The 15,682-nt window shown below is 40.3% G+C and overlaps 1 protein-coding gene across 4 annotated transcripts in view; it reads right to left on the bottom strand.

Annotated features, from left to right (window-relative positions):
- The window catches only part of TMCC1 (transmembrane and coiled-coil domain family 1), a 113,845-nt gene that overhangs the window by 81,736 nt on the left and 16,427 nt on the right, over window positions 1–15,682 (bottom strand). The window contains exons 2-3 of one of the 4 annotated variants that reach the window (XM_053378076.1): window positions 13,930–13,986; window positions 8,886–9,133 (exon numbers count right to left, since the gene is read on the bottom strand). In XM_053378076.1, the coding sequence (XP_053234051.1) occupies window positions 8,886–9,092 (207 nt within the window). In that variant the 5' untranslated portion in view covers window positions 9,093–9,133; window positions 13,930–13,986. Of the gene's footprint in view, window positions 1–1,318; window positions 1,525–8,885; window positions 9,598–13,929; window positions 13,987–15,682 lie in introns of those variants that run through there. The other 3 variants (XM_053378075.1, XM_053378081.1, XM_053378079.1) reach the window with 3 other exon arrangements.

Here is a 15,682-nt window from a genome sequence, read left to right as displayed (position 1 = left end):
TAGCAGGCACAAAAAAGAATACAAGGATACAAATACAGCAAAGCATACTGGTAATCTTCCCAGAGACGAATGTACAGAAAAGGAAATACCAGCCCAAAAGAAGGAGGTGTTTCAATATGGTTGGACAGTTTAAGTATGGATACTGAGCACAATCCACCTTTATATAATTTGCATACATGCTGCCCCTGATTTTGCCTGTAATTTAAGTGCTTTATAAACACATATGCCTAATGTGTCTAACCACCACCCCTTTTCCAGCCGCGCATTATCAGCTTTACAACTGCACAATTCCCCCCCCCCCCAAATGCACATTTTGTTTCCAACTGCACACTAATAAAAACCTTGGCCTCGCCAGCACATCAGAGAACATTATACCTCTGAGTGCGTTTGTCATGTGTGCAGGCATTTACCTTTTGACCATGGAGCTACACTTGAATTCTTAACTGGCTAAATAGCTCAGAGTCTGAAATATTTCCTACTGTGGGCCTATTTGTTTATTGGCAAGAAAGAATATGGAAAGTCTACCCACACACACCTCAACTATTGCATGTTGTTCCTAATAGCCCATACTTTTACGTCCTATATTCACTGATCCAGTAATAGTGCCTAGTATAGACAAGGTCTCTTTGCACAATGCAAAGACAGAGATTTATGTCAGCTTGTAATGCAATCTTGCAGTTCTGAGACTGCCTTATCAATATGCAATTAGCCCACTTACTGCCATCTAAACATTTCTTATCTTGCTCCAACACACAACAATGCAATCCTATCTCTGCACAAGGCAACAACACTTCATTTGGGCATTTTAAATAAAATGAACTCTTATTAACCAAGATATCTACTCCAAATTCTGATTTGAAAAATCTGAAGCTTTGTACTGCCCACATTCACTATTACAGGGATATATCCAGTGCTTTTTTTCTGGGGGGACCCAGGGGTACGCATACCCCTAAACATTTTGTGAATCTAAGTTTGGCCTCATTGAGGGGCAGTATATCAATATGAGCAGGAAAATGAGAGTACCCCTAAACATTTTTTTAAAGGAAAAAAGCACTGCATATATCTATTATACACATACGTATACACAGAGAGACACACAGCAGTGCTATGTTTTTGGGTTTTTTTTTACAGAACTGTATGAAATTTGCGGGCATGGTAGCCACTCAAGAGCAGATAATGTGAGTCAAACACCAGATAGGCTCAGGTAATTTGTAATAGACACCTTTAAAGCTTGATAAGAAAGAAAGAAAGAAAGAAAGAAAGAAAGAAAGAAAGAAGCACTTTAACACAGAAATTTTTAAATATTCTCTTAACTTACATCACTCTCTGATCCTTGGCTATCCCGATCTTCTTCCATGATTCTTCTGTTAGTTTCATTAGTGTTTCAATTCATCACTATACCAACAGAGATTGGCCATTTAAACTTTTCAGACTCATGCTCTAGACTTCGCTTCTTCTCTAGTCTATAGGCAATAAGGAAGTCTAATAAACCTCTAAGGAGCAGGGATAAGAAATAGCACGTACTCATTGCTTTGGGGTTCAATTGACCAAACAGGCCTGTTCTGCAGCACACTGCCCATGCCCAGTGTCCTTTCAAGAACTAGTAAAATCCATCATGCAAGTTTTAATAATTAAGATTGCTTATCAAGCTTCCCGTAGTTTAACCTCACCAGAATACAAGTAATTTGGAAGTTAGAGCTCTCTTTTTTCCCATCACAACTGAAAGAATCTCCAGAAACTGGTCTGCAGAATTCTTATTCTACAAAAGAATTCCATATAACTGTCCCTCTTTTAAAGTGACCACCATCTCCTATGAGGAACATCATTTTATAATTTTTGTGTTTAAAAACCACCTGTACAACAAATACATCCATTATACTTGGACAATACAACATCTAGGTCATAGGTAGGCAAACTAAGGCCCGGGGGCCGGATCCAGCTCAATCGACTTCTAAATCTGTCGCGCAGATGGTCCAGGAATCAGCGTGTTTTTACACGAGTAGAATGTGTGCTTTCTCTGGATTATTTGTGACTGGTTATGACAGTTTTTGACACAGTATTCCATCTTTTAAGTCCTTTGTGCTTAAAAGCAAAAGAAATTCAGATTGCTTAACTCAGGGGTAGGCAACCTAAGGCCCGTGGGCCAGATGCAGCCCAATTGTCTTCTCAATGCGGCCTACGGGCGGTCCGGGAATCAGCGTGTTTTTACATGAGTAGAAACGCATCTCTGGATTATTTGTGGGGCATAGGAATTTGTTCATTCCCCCCCCCCCAAAAAAAAATAGTCCGGCCCTCAAAAGGTCTGAGGGACAGTGGACTGGCCCCCTGCTAAAAAAGTTTGCTGACCCCTGATCTAGGTCAACAAGCTCCATAAAATCAAGCACAGAAGTTTGGGCTTATGGTTCCCAATCAAGAAGTCTCAGAACACTTCTGGCTTGTTCAAGGATCTGGTAAACAGTAAACTGAAGTATGTAACAGAAAATAAAAATATTAAGAAGGCCTCACTAAGGGTGGGGGGAATAAGCAAGCTCCCTCTCCCACTTCGTGAAGCCCGTTTGGCCCCCGCCCCCAGTATACTCCAGAGCTTAGGGTGAGGAAACAAGCTGGGAGATGGCTTGAACGCAAGAAGAAAGATCTGAATGAATGCAACTGAACAACAGTAAGGGCTCATTATCGAGCCTACCTAGTGGCAGTGAAAGCAGCAAAGAAGGTATACTTTGCTGCCTCCATTGCATCCTCATTGTGGCATCTGGCAGCGCTTTTCCAGGTTGTATGGGGCCTTTTACAGGATGGTCCAAAGGAGGTGATAGAACCAAAAGTAGCTTGCTTTGACTTGTTTGCAAAGCATTTTGAGGATAAAATTGCTTGCATCCACTAAGACCTTGTCTCTGCTGTTATAGCAGATAAATCTCATGGGATATCCAGAGCACAGTCTAGTCCTGTTGTGTTGGATGAGTTTCAGTTGGTAAGACTCAAAGATGTGGATAAGGTGCTCAGATTAGCCAGGGTGACCACTTGCGCTCTAGACCCTTGCCCTTCTTGGCTGATAAAAACCAGCAAGAAGGGAACAGCTGGCTGGCCAGGGAGGTGATCGTGCCCCTTTAAACCTCCAGGTATAGGGTGGTATATTATTATTATTATTATTATTATTATTATTATTATTATTATCATTATTATTAATAATAATGGCGGTGGTGGTGATGTCATTTTAGGTGTTACATAAACAAAGAACTGAATATAGGGGAGTTTTATATTAATTCATACTACACACACATACAGGGAAGAGACATGCTATAAGCACTAATGGCATCATTTTAGATTACCAAAGGAATCACTCTGGAACTTGTAGGACAACCACCACCAGATCAAGGCCCTTCAATTGTTCCAATCAGAAAACCTGCCACATGGTTCTTCCTTTGCCACTACACTGTTTAACAGCCAGCCACACCACAGACACCATGGAAAGGAGACAGCAAGTTCTCTTTCATTAATGTGCCTTGACCAGCTGTTGTCAGATATAAGCTTCCTAAAGATGACATTCCAGCTGAACCAGCAGAAGGGTAAGCATAGAGAGTATAGCTCCTTCCTGTAGACTGCTAGCACCAATTATGTGCAACACTACTTGAATGAGTCACTTTGGCACTTCTTGTATGAGTCACTTTGGCTTTATTTCTTTAAAATGCCGTTTTCATGATCACCTAGCATACTGTCTTTTCAAACGTTAAATGCTACAGATAACAGCCAACATTAACCATACTCCAAATACATAGAGATCAATAAGTCCACTGATTTCAAGGGTCTGCTCCAAGTATGACTATAGCTTGGCATCACCCTATGGCTGCAACCCAATATAAATATATTGGGTTGTAAGTCCCATTCAACTCAACAGGATTTACATTTGAGTAGTTGTGCAGGATTGTGCTGCAAATCAGTTTACTGCTGCACAAAGCTTTGTAAGCAAGAGTAAGTGGATTATAACAATTAGGGTAAAAGTTTAACTCTCTGGTGCTTATCAAGCTTTAATTAGTACAAATCAGTTAAATTTACAGGGCCACAGGACTCTTGCTGTTGCTGGAATAGAATGCAGTTAATCTGCTGAAATCCGTCTCAAATCCAGGTTAGTTTAAAGGTAACTGATCAAACTTTCCGGAACTGGTGTTGTTTGCTCAAAGTCAATGGTTCATGGTCTTCAAGTTCCACTGTATAACTGTACCGAGCATCAATAATGAACACTGGTTTCATATGTGTGCTAGTGCATAAAACAGAAAACACAATGAACAACAAAGAAAGTATCTCATATTTTCCATAAAACATTAAAGATAGTGTGCGAACAGCCACCTACAATTTGATATGTATTTTTGATAAGAATAAGTTTTACCTGAAATTCAAATGCATTTCAAACACTTCAAACTCAGTTGGTACAGCAGGATAATCTTACTTAAGGGTTGTGGATTTGAGCCCCACACTGAGCGAAAGATTCCTGTATTGCAGGTGGTTTGACTAGCAGGTTTCCTCAAACTCGGCCCTCCAGATGTTTTTGGCCTACAACTCCCATGATCCCTAGCTAGCAGGACCAGTGGTCAGGAATAATGGGAATTGTAGTCTCAAAACAACTGGAGGTCCAAGTTTGAGGAAGCCTGGACTAGATGCTCCTTGTGGTCCCTTTCCAACTTTATAATTCTATGATTCTATGAATACTGCTCAGTTCTATCTTATAGCACAGTTGTTTAGAACTCTTTACTGTGCTGAATTAAGATAGCATGACATAGTTATGTCACTGTCAATAAAGAAAGAATGCAAAATGTCTTTTTCTATTCTTTTTATTATTATTATTTTAAAAGGCTACCAAGATGGGTTCTGTCTAAAGCTTACAAAATTATCTTTGTTTCATATTGATGTGTGGGTTTTTATATTTTATTTTATTTTTAAAAAGTATTTTTATGTTAGCACACTAAGTTTTATGGAACTGCATTTGGGGGGACGGGGCGGCAGAATTTAATATGAAGCATTTTACTTACACAATATACAGTGAGGAATGTCTCACTTGGCCAAAATCCACTCAACACTCTGCTACTACCCAGTTTGCCATAATGTCTTTGGAAGGACAGAATCAACTTTTGTCTTGGACAATACAAGACTACACCTAGCTCTTCAGGAATTTGATGATGCCACTACAGTTCATATAATATAACAAGACACATAGGAACAAAGTTTCCTATAGACTCTGATTTGTTTCCCAGAAGACAAAACTAAAACTAAGAATTACAACATTAGATGAGATACCTTATGAGCATACAGTGGTACCTCGGGTTAAGTACTTAATTCGTTCTGGAGGTCCGTTCTTAACCTGAAACTGTTCTTAACCTGAAGTACCACTTTAGCTAATGGGGCCTCCTGCTGCCGCTGCATCGCCGGAGCACGATTTCTGTTCTCATCCTGAAGCAAAGTTCTTAACCCGAGGTACTATTTCTCGGTTAGTGGAGTCTGTAACCTGAAGCGTATGTAACCCGAGGTACCACTGTATTCTGCTTTAGATATACAGTCGTACCTTGGTTCTCAAACAGAATTTGTTCCGGAAGTCCATTCGACTTTCGAAAACCAAGGGGCAGCTTCCGATTGGCTGCAGGAGCTTCCTGCACTCAATCAGAAGCCACAGAAGCTGCATCGAACGTTCAGCTTCCAAAAAACGTTTGCAAACCGGAACACTCACCAAAACATTTGAGTCACAAGGTGTTCGAGAACCAAGGTATGACTGTACTGCAACAGTGCTATAGAAGACAGTGATCCCATTACCACTAGCTACACATGGGCAGCGAAGCTGATGGGGATTTCCCCTAATAATAATAATAATAATAATAATAATAATGTAGCTTCTTCCCTGGGGCTGCTCCTAGAGATGTTTGAGTCACTTATTAATTTGCCTTTTTATATAGGTGTTTTCATGTTAGTTAGGGATCAATGGAAGTTCTTCACTTCGTACAAGTGGAGCACTGCCCATCCTAATCCCAAGCCTGCCCCCCCCAAAAGCTGTAGCCCAATCTCTGTTCCTTATTATTCATATGCAATATAATCTATCACATTTGGATACAGTCTGTCCTTGTTTCATAGCATTAGGCAAGAACTATGAAGAGCCTTCCCAACCAATCAGAAGAAAGCATTTCAATCTGAGCCAACCAGCTGCATGTTACTTGATGCTCTTCTCTGAGGCTGAGGTACTTTTTCTTCCATTTGCAAGCACAAGATTAAAGCAGCCACAAGCACAAGCCTTTCTTCTTTTCTTTTCTATGGCTAGCTAGCCAGCCTACCAGTCTTTGTAATCAGCAATGTATCTATGTGAGTTCATTGTTTAATTTCTACGTTCATCATTGCCACACACATGCACACCCAAACACACATTTTAATGAGAGTGGAGGCAAACTATCCCAAAAACACGTTTGACTGGTGGGAAGGAGGGCAGGGAACCTGGTTTATTCATGGGCAAGACTGGGCCCTTTTTTATTGTTAGGGGGAACCGGAGGGGAAAGAGTTTCCTGGTGGCATGTTTGGCTGACATCATAAGCATGGAGAGGGGGAAGAAAATCTGGTTTCCTTCATTGGCTGGACCAGGCCCTTTTATTTATATTCTCTCCACAATCAAAACCAACCACCTTTACAAAATGTTAACAGTTAAAGTCTTGTTTTGCTACTAAAAAGTGGTGAGGAGGGGTGCCTACTTTTGGGTTGTAGATATGCTTAAAAATGAGACTTTGTTTCAGTCCTCTCCACTCCACAAGAGCAACTCAAGAAAATGCTAATGTCCATACTTTCATGATTGATAAAAAGGTGTGCAAAACACAGAGCAGAGTATCTTTACCTTGCCAAGCAAGGCTGATGTTCATAATTACTGTCTCTTGAAGAGATGTGTTCCATCTCATCTATGCATGCATAAAGAAAACCTCCACACATACAAGTTAACTTGGAATTAGTACACTTCCATATAATACACACAACACATCAGCAACTATGAGTCCTTGACAGATTTGAGAACTGGGCCAAAACAAACAAGATGAATTTTAACAGGGAGAAATGTAAAGTATTGCACTTGGGCAAAAAAAATGAGAGGCACAAATACAAGATGGGTGACACCTGGCTTGAGAGCACTACATGTGAAAAGGATCTAGGAGTCTTGGTTGACCACAAACTTGACATGAGCCAACAGTGTGATGCGGCAGCTAAAAAAGCCAATGCAATTCTGGGCTGCATCAATAGGAGTATAGCATCTAGATCAAGGGAAGTAATAGTGCCACTGTATTCTGCTCTGGTCAGACCTCACCTGGAGTACTGTGTCCAGTTCTGGGCACCACAGTTCAAGAAGGACATTGACAAACTGGAACGTGTCCAGAGGAGGGCAACCAAAATGGTCAAAGGCCTGGAAACGATGCCTTATGAGGAACGGCTAAGGGAGCTGGGCATGTTTAGCCTGGAGAAGAGGAGGTTAAGGGGTGATATGATAGCCATGTTCAAATATATAAAAGGATGTCACATAGAGGAGGGAGAAAGGTTGTTTTCTGCTGCTCCAGAGAAGCGGACACGGAGCAATGGATCCAAACTACAAGAAAGAAGATTCCACCTAAACATTAGGAAGAACTTCCTGACAGTAAGAGCTGTTCGACAGTGGAATTTGCTGCCAAGGAGTGTGGTGGAGTCTCCTTCTTTGGAGGTCTTTAAGCAGAGGCTTGACAACCATATGTCAGGAGTGCTCTGATGGTGTTTCCTGCTTGGCAGGGGGTTGGACTCGATGGCCCTTGTGGTCTCTTCCAACTCTATGATTCTATGATTCTATGATTCTATGATTCTATGAGTCCATGCTTTAAGAGTCTGTTCCACTCCAGCCTGTCCTTGTCCCAACTGCAACGCACTTGCTTCTTCTCTCCTAAATTCATTAGCTTAATTTCCTGTTTCTTCCTCCACCTATGTTAAAGAGTACTGATGATCCCCATATCAATGCACCCTACCCCACAGGCTTCCATGCCTCATCACCTCACACAGTCTGCTGTTTTACTTCCGCAATGTCTCCTGCTGTGACAGCCACTAAGATGTTAAAAGTTTCCACCATATCCTTTTGTAACTTTTCATTAGCTATCTGAACAGAAAACACTGCTCATTAACTAAACCAAATGGAATTAATTGGGAAACACAGAGATGACTGCACTGACTTAGGGGCTAACAGTTCCATTCCTCAATTTCAGCAAGACATAGAACTACCACTCCCTGCCCTCTCCCTCAAAAAAGAACTGTCACATAGATCTTTCTGCGTACCTTCTATACTGCAGACCAAAATATTTCATACCCAGAACCAAGTTTATCTAATGAAACAGTAAGCTTCAATATGGCTCAATACATTTTTTTCAATCAAATGTTATTAAAAGTTTTCAACATAAAATACAATAAAAAGCACACTATAAAGAACACTATACATGGCAGCAACTTGCACAGTTGGAATTGCATACTACCATTTACCTCTTGGCAATACAGATCCTTACATCTTAAATTTAATCCAATGCTGGACTTACTGGAGAGAAAAAATCAATTATTATGTGCAAAGCAGTCTACTTGGGAGATTCTGCTACTTCCACAAGCTAAACAACTTCCAAAAATAAAAAAGTAAGTCAGCATCTACTGTTCTTTATTGCCAACAAGCTGTTGCATCTTCTCTTATTACCAGTGCAGCAAGAACATTATACTATGTTCTTCTTTACTCAGGTACATGGCTTTCAAGGAAATATACATATAGACACACACACACATATTTATTGCCCTTGCTACTATATTTAATGCTCAGATTTTTTCAAAGAAATGCTTCAGCATCCAACAAGAAAATACACTTTGCTATAAACAGTACTCACCCGATCTGCTGGTGCAACCTCTTCACCAGCTAGACAGATAGGAGAGGCCATCTCCAGCACAGACATATTAGTAGGGGCATCAGTAGTTGATGAGGATCTGGGCCGGCCTGAATGAATATCCTGGAGAGACTTCCTGTTGATTTGGGGGCTTCCCTTTGGAGGCTCTGCCTTGCCCCGTCTGCTATGCAAGCTTGTTCCTCTCTTCATTTTAGGTGGCACTCTGATTTGTTGGAGAACTCTGTTCAGAGCTGTGGGGTGGGTAGAGACACCATCAATTTCAGCACATGTGCTTTGATTTTCCAATTCCGTTTCAAGCTCCAAATCAACCTGAGCTTGCTGAACATCATGGGGAGACACTGAGGACCTCCTACGTTGATGCTGGAAGAGATGCTTCAACCCTTGACCAATCACATTAATATTCTCCAAGGCATTGTGGGTAATTTTGGATAGCTTTTGCTCCGATTCATGCTGCCTTTTGGTCTCTGGATCTTGAGACTTTCCTCCAAGGTCAGGATCATCATAGAGTTGTTCACTACCAGAAGGCTCCATCAGATGACACCAAGCAAGTTTATTTGACAAGTCAGACACAGATGTTCTGTGCCCTTAAAATTTGTTTTTGCTGAAAAATGCCAAGATTGTCAGCCAATAAAGTGTGCAATTGCTTCAAGAGTGAATACACATGCAGCTGTGCCACGGTGGTCTCATGCTTATCTAATGTTAAAACAAAAAAACTAGGGTTACACATCATGCACAGATTAAGGTTATTCACATTGCAAAAACATGCAGCTAGTTTACTCTCTTCTCAATCCTAAACTTTTCAAGCATTTTTTTTTACCATGGGGATTAAGTGCATTTCCACTGCAGGTAGAACACAAAGCTTATGAAAAAATATTCCAAAACCAAACTGCAAACCAAATGCTATATTAAATATAGAAACTATACCTCCCTACCAGCAGAGCTGGTATACTGGAAGGCAAGGAAGATTTTGTCAGAGCCGTAACAAGCATACCCCAATTTTAATATGCGTTGTGCTACATGAGGCTGGATTTGGCAGCTTATCACCATGGTATTAAGGAAAGGCAATGTAACTCAACACACTGCTCTATATTTCTAATAAATTTTATGTTACTACAAACTAAAAATATGGAAAAAAGCAAAATATCTTCTTTCAGGCAAGGACCAGAAGCAGGGACCAGATTCCACATTGCCAGTGCTAAAATATTTTGTAGGTACCAAAGGCCATTAGCAAAGGCTCTCTCAGGAATTTCAAATGTCTAAAATGACTGGTTCTTGTAGACGTGGGCAGCAGAATGGCAGCAGCATTAAAAGTGGGTCTTGTTCAGACTCACAGGAACAGATAATAATAAGAATAATTTATTATTTATACCCCGCCCATCTGGCTGGGTTTCCCCAGCCACTCTGGGCAGCTTCCAACAAAATATTAAATAACACAACCTGCTCCTTCAGGTATATTGCTTCGGGTAAGTGGAAAAGGCAAACAGCTATAATTATGTCACACTACAGGCAGGTAGCTGAGGAAGTAAGCAAGTGAACTCAAAGCAACTTGAATATTAAGAAAGGGAGCATTAATAAAGTTAACAATAACTGAACAGCCTTGTAATACGCTTGTTGTGATTAAGTGCGAATCACATGCATAAGCTGTGTAAGATGATAAAATGGACCATACAAATGAAGCTCAGTCTTGGCAGATCCTGCATGAATTTTGAGAGAAGTTGATAGAGATATATGATGTTTAGACTGGAGAAAACATCCAACAGAACATATTAAGAGCCATTATGATGATCAGGACACATCTTGGATCCGGTTTGGCCAGTCTGTTTTGCCAGTCCTAATACTTGAACCCATGACCCTGGGATTAAGAGTTTAATGCTCTACCAATTGAGATATCCTGCAAAAGCAAGCAAATATTGTCTGTACAAAAACTCTAGCCCCTTTGCTACCCTTCTCAGACACTGCACAATATAGTGACCCACTGGAAATAAAGCCATCCCAAATTCTACCATTGTGATGTAACATGTTGCAAGTTCTGTTAATAGACTGAAAATTGGGCTACCACTATTTTACCCAACAAAAAATAAGCAGGGGCATCGTACACATTTGAAAACTTAAAGATACAACAAATGCCTCCAATATTAATTCCCACCATTAGTTTATATAAATATATACTATCCTATTGATGTGTAGTAGTATATTTATGTGATGTATATAGCTAGGAATAAGGCAGCAGTTCTTATGGCCTGCTTTTATATGCTTTTCTATGGTAACAGTTTAAATCAAAATAATCTTATTTCTCCACGGACAAAAGGCAAATTATGGCATAATAAGAAGTTATGCACAAGTGTCAGGAATCCACATGCAACAGCACCATTTCTCCTTTCAGGTGAGTAAGCAAACAGACCAGAAAGTATTTAATGGGACGTCCAAACTGGAAAATATGGGTATTGGCATCCAAACAAGTCAGGATATGAAACCATAGTTTGAAGTCGGCTTTTGCATCCTGGCTTGTTTGGCATTAACCATTATTTGCTTCCAGTATATTTCCTGACCCAATTTTAACCTGCAAAGTCCTAAGAACAGGTTACTTGAAAAGATCACGTCCTCCTTTGTATGCCTACCTGCACCTTAAAATTCTCTTCAGAAACCCTTCCCTAGGTGCCTCCATCAATGAAATGAGGCAGGGGGCAACTAAGGAGATGTGTTTTTTTAGTAGTGGCATATCAGCTATGAAACAGACTTCCCAGAGAGCCACACCTGACACCTTCTTTATCTTTTTTCTGTGCATTTTAAATTGAGGCTGTACAGTAAATTATTCTATGGTGCCTCTGTGCAATGAAGCTTTTTGCAGTATTATTATTGGATATTACCTATTACTGTAAATTGTGTTTGATGTTTTTATTTATTTATAAAAACATTTATATACAACTGTGTCATGAAAATATATCACAGTGGTTTACAACATTATAAAAACATAAAACCACACAATAAAATCATAAAAAGTTAAAAACCAACATCAACAGACCATTGTGGGGGATGTACTCTTAATTGCCTGCATAGGCCTGGTGGAATAGAAAAGTTTTAAGCATGTGTTTAAAAGTTGGCACAGAAGGCGCCCACTGTACCTCTCTATTGACAGGGTATTCCACAGGACTGGGCCAATGAAACTGAAGGTTCTGTTTCTCATTGTTGCCAAAGAAGCCTCACCAACGCAGGGAACAACTAAATGAGTTTCTGCAGATGATCTCAGTGACTGAGCTAGAATATAAGGAACAAAATAAAAAAATTCCTTCCAGTAGCACCTTAGAGACCACCTAAGTTTGTTATTGGTATGAGCTTTCGTATGCATGCACACTTCTTCAGATACACCTGAAGTGCATGCACACGAAAGCTCATACCAATAACAAACTTAGGTGGTCTCTAAGGTGCTACTGGAAGGAATTTTTTTATTTTGTTTTGACTATGGCAGACCAATACAGCTACCTACCTGTAACTAGAATATAAGGGTTCAGGGTGATCCTTGGGGTATCCTGGACCCAAATTGTTGAAAGCCACCATGGGAATATTTACTGATGGGCTGTTATATAAATCTAATAAACAACTAGTTCTCAGATACAACAGGATGTCATGGTTAGCTGCAGCTTCCTGACTTGTTTCACTGCTTATCCAAAGGGAGGAGCAAAGCAGCTGTGAGTGCCTGAAACTCATGCATATCTTGCCTTATAAAGCCAATATTTGATAATCTGAATGTGACCACAGTCATGTGATACATAGAAAGATAAATGATTCCAGATACAGAATCCCATTTATTTGGATAGAAATGACCTCCAATTCTTAAAAGGAAATTTCTCTATAAAAATCACAACTCCAAGCTAGATACATCTAGTACCCCTGCAAGCCCCCAATCCATTATAAGGTTGATACAATAGGATGAGTAACTGCACATAAACTCAGATTTGTTGCAATTAAAGTGGATCACACATATGCATTAAGGTTAAACTATATCATACATCTGAAACATTCTAAGAATGGGATTACAGACCTATTCCTATGGTATAACATCATAAACACTCTCTACAGGCTCACTCCAATTTGTGGAATTAGCCATCAAACTACCCAGGGGAACTGCATTATCTATGGAGAATGCCAGAGGTAGAATTTTTAGTAATAACAAAAAAAGTTCAAAACCCTGCTGAGTCAGATTACTTCAAGCTGAACAGACTCCTCAAAATCTCATTTTTTAAAAACAGGCAGATTTTGTTCCCTATGATTCTGGAAAAATGTTTTAATCTGATATACATCTGCTAATGAGAATGGACTACAGATAGGCCAAAGATAACCTAGATGAGTATTTTACTGGCTTGGTGGTAATCATATATGCATGGCGTGACTGATTTTTATACTGTAGCTAAAGACCTCCCTGTAGTATCACAGATTAGAGTTTTGTGAAATTCCATCCTGCTAGAGAAGACTGCATAGATTCTGTAGCTAATCCAACAGCCCTTGTCATTCAATGCTTTGCCTATGGGGATCTCACTAGGCAGCTATTTCAAGAGTCACTACATGTTGTCAGAAAATGCACTGTATTTGTGGTTAATGAACCAAGTGGCAACTAAAGCCAATTTTTTCCTATTTCTTTCTACTGTGTGTGGTCAGAACTTTTCTCATGCTCCCAAACATTTGCTGGTTTGCCCCTTACCCTTGAAATTCTCCATAAAAAATATTCCTGTATGTTCACTAAATTGCTTTGAAATATTCTGCCATGGCAATGGCCAAGTCTCCAAGTTTATTACATGGACAACTTTCACTGGAACTCATGTACTACCGGTTTTAGAAAAAAAAACAGCAAAAGTGCTACCTAATGCAGAAGATGAAACAAGCTGCAAAACACTATATATACAGTCAATGGACATACGTATTTGCAAACATTACAGAACTATTCTAGCATCCTTTCAGGTGAGACTTAACACAGCTACTGCAACTCAGATGCCAAGACACTACTTAAATATAGGGAGGAAAAGGTACTTACCTCCACCACTTATCCTTAAACATGACTGGCTGGTGGGGCTCCTCTGTCAAACAGCAGCTTGGGGGAGAAAAAGTTAGACAAAACTTAGAAAAGAAACATACACATCAAGAGAATGTGACTTACTGAGGTTATTTTAAGTCCAACACTGTAATAATATGCCCCTAGTTATGGTTGGTCTCAGCATTACTAATAGGCAACAAAGAAGGAGCAGAAAAATGTGATGACTTCTGTGCACCTGCACATTCTGCTAAACTTCAGCTTACACCGCCATGCCCCTATTCTGTCTCTGCAGACAAAGAACTTGCTGGGAATTTGCCACAGTCAGTGAAAACTCTTGAATATATGCAAGCTGAACTTTCCACATGCTCAAAGCTATTCAGGGATAGGTTTGCAACAGTGGATTAAGCTTCACTGAAAGGCTTCTCTGCCAAAAATAAATAAGATACCTTTCATTCTTTATTTTTTTTAATTTCCAGTTTTTTTACAAAAAAACCCACCAAAGTTATATGAGAAGACTGCTTCTAAAGCAGTAGGACTTCCCCTTCTCCTACCTGAATCAGCTGCTGTGGGTCCCTCAGAGCAGATTTTATAGGCACATGGGGGGAGACTGGAGAGGAAGCAGGCCCCATTATGTGAGCACTTCTGCACAGACTTCATTGGAGTCCACACTATAATTTATTATTTTTAGCATTAACAAATACTAGAGGAGGGAAAGAGAATTCAAATCGCAGAGAAGGCCCATCAAGCTGAAGGGTTAAACTTCAAAAATGTTTCATAAAAGCATCAAAAATTGGAAGGCACACAACTATCCCATATACAAATTTTAATCAGCAAGAAGTAATTGAAGCAGCATATGGCAAAACACCTCTTACACAGGGATCTCTAATTCAGATTCTTGCACTTTGGCTTGAATCCTAATTTTCCTCCCATGAATGAAACAAAGTCCACATACATGGAACAAGGATTTCCCATCTTCCGAAGCTCCCTACACCCCCTGAAAATGAAAGATTGCTCCCGTTTAGGAGACCCTTGGGAATGGTGCAGAATATGATGTAGGGGACCTGGAGATAGAAAAATTGGCAGGAATCACTTTTTCCTTTACGTGAATGAACAACTTAGAATCAAACTCTTTCCAACATCAAAACTTGTGGATGTTTCCATGTATACAAAAATTGGGAGATGGGGGAGATTTTACAGGCAGATATTGATTTCCAGTGCACACATTCCATGTTGGTGCTTTATTCCCATATTTTGCTCACTGCCATATTTGTGTTGACAATAAACATTTAACTAACTACTGTGGACAGAATAAGTTGCCATTCAGATGATCTGCATAGGAAAACTCTTACCTACTAGAACCAAAATATCAAAATAAGGGTGTGTTGAGGCCAGTGTCCTTGCTGCATTTCAATTTAGTCTTGTCACTAAGGTAAAGGTAAAGGGACCCCTGACCATTAGGTCCAGTCGTGGCCAACTCTGGGGTTGCGGCGCTCATCTTGCTTTATTGGCCGAGGGAGCCGGCGTACAGGTTCCGGGTCATGTGGCCAGCATGACTAAGCCGCTTCTGGGGAACCAGAGCAGCACACGGAAACGCCGTTTATCTTCCCGCCAGAGCGGTACCTATTTATCTACTTGCACTTTGATGTGCTTTTGAACTGCTAGGTTGGCAGGAGCAGGGACCAAGCAACGGGAGCTCACCCCGTCACGGGGATTCAAACCGCCGACCTTCTGATCGGCAAGTCCTAGGCTCTGT

Source organism: Podarcis raffonei, chromosome 2 (genome assembly GCF_027172205.1).
Source record: "Podarcis raffonei isolate rPodRaf1 chromosome 2, rPodRaf1.pri, whole genome shotgun sequence".
NCBI classification, from domain to species: domain Eukaryota; kingdom Metazoa; phylum Chordata; class Lepidosauria; order Squamata; family Lacertidae; genus Podarcis; species Podarcis raffonei.
Note: the sequence above shows the minus strand (reverse complement) of the source record. Positions and strands in the feature narration are given on the sequence as shown.